This window comes from Pteropus vampyrus, unplaced genomic scaffold (assembly GCF_000151845.1).
Source record: "Pteropus vampyrus isolate Shadow unplaced genomic scaffold, Pvam_2.0 Scaffold140, whole genome shotgun sequence".
NCBI classification, from domain to species: Eukaryota; Metazoa; Chordata; class Mammalia; order Chiroptera; family Pteropodidae; genus Pteropus; species Pteropus vampyrus.
Window position 1 is genome coordinate 4,425,883 of NW_011888921.1, and position 1,661 is coordinate 4,427,543.

At 45.0% G+C, this 1,661-nt stretch overlaps 1 protein-coding gene across 1 annotated transcript; it reads right to left on the reverse strand.

Annotated features, from left to right (window-relative positions):
- Positions 1-383: 383 nt before the first annotated feature.
- LOC105297577 (olfactory receptor 8S1-like) lies at positions 384-1,313 on the reverse strand. The gene has a single exon (XM_011368341.1). It carries the CDS (start codon positions 1,311-1,313, stop codon positions 384-386), a length of 930 nt encoding a protein of 309 aa, XP_011366643.1.
- Positions 1,314-1,661: the final 348 nt, after the last annotated feature.

Below are 1,661 nucleotides of genomic sequence, written 5' to 3' on the forward strand. Positions count from 1 at the left end.
CATTCTGGAGCACTGTCTATAACATTCCTTCCATTATTGTAGGCCCCTTTCTTTATTGTGTACCTTTGTGAAAATCACAAGAAAAAGTCAGCAGTTTGACCAAAGAGCCTGTTCTGCTCCAACATATTTCATCTGTGTCAGCCCTGTTGTCTCCTCTGATGGAGCCAAGATGTTGCTATCAGATTATTTTGCAAAGGGCTCCTGTACATCAAACTCCTTTTCCCTAGCCTCTGTTTTTGTGGAACTTTATTTACTTCGAAGTCCAAACAAATACTTGAATTTAATTGAAATGCAATTTCCCCCAAGTGCTCTGTGCCTATAAAAATCTTTCTCCTTTTTAGAGATAATTTTATATTTCCTGAACAGAAACACACAGCTTCTTCTTACCCTAAGGCACACTTTTGTTGCCTCAGCATCCTCTGCAGAGCTGCTTTCACCTCCTGGTTCTTGAGGCTGTAGATAAGGGGGTTCAGCAAGGATGTGATCACACTGTACTGAACGGAGACCACTCGCTCCAACACTGAGCCGGAAGCGGGGCTGATGTACCTGAATAGAGCCGTCCCATAGAACAAGAGCACCACGGTGAGGTGGGAGGAGCAGGTAGAGAAGGCTTTGCCTTGGCCCTCCGAATTGCGGATGCTCAGAATGGCAGAAATGATTCTGGAGTAGGAGAAGAGGATCAGGGGAAGCGTCAGCAGCCCCAGAAACGCACTGGACCCTGACAGAAGGAACTCATTGGCTGTGGGATCAGTACAGGACAGAGGGAATAGTGAAGGCAGCTCACAGCAGAAATGGGCGATGATGTTGGACCCACAGAAATGTAATTTGTGGATGAAAAGATTATTCACTAGTGAGTTCAGAAACCCCATCACCCAAGCTGCACCAACCATTGCAGTGCAGAGAGGCCTGTTCATGACCACAGTGTAAAGTAGAGGGTGGCAGACAGCAGCATAGCGGTCATAGGCCATGGCAGAGAGAAGACTGGCTTCAGCACACCCAGAGAGAAGGAAAAAGAAACTCTGGGTGATGCAGCCCGACACTGAGATGCTTTTCTTCTGAGACAGGAAGTTCTGTAGCATTTTGGGCATGGTAACTGAGGAGAAGCAGATATCCAGGAAGGATAGATGTCCGAGGAAGAAATACATGGGGATGTGTAGGTGAGAATCCCCTCTGATCACCAGGATCATCACCAGATTCCCCATCAGAGTCAGGAGGTAAACCCCCAGGAACAGCACAAAGAGCAGAGTCTGGGCATGGCGGTCTTCAGACAGCCCGAGGAGGATAAACTCAGTGAAGAAAGTGAGGTTGTTCATGGTTGTTTATAAATTCCATTCCTAGAAAGAAATCAACTGTACTACAGAATCTGAGTAATTTCTAGTGATCAGAATATCATCCCCACATCCTAAAACTTTTCAGGTAATACTTATATCAGCTTAAGAATAGAAAAGGAAAGCAATTGAGTAATTCCCATTGTGACTGCTATGGGTTGAATTGTTGAAAATATATTGAAGTCCTAACCCCCAGTACCTCATGATGTGACTTTATTTGGAAATAGGGTCATCACAGATGTAACGAGTTAAGATGAGATCATACTGGAGTAGGGCGGGTTCTTAATCCAACATGACTGGTGTTATTATAAGAGAGACGAGATCATGTGAAGA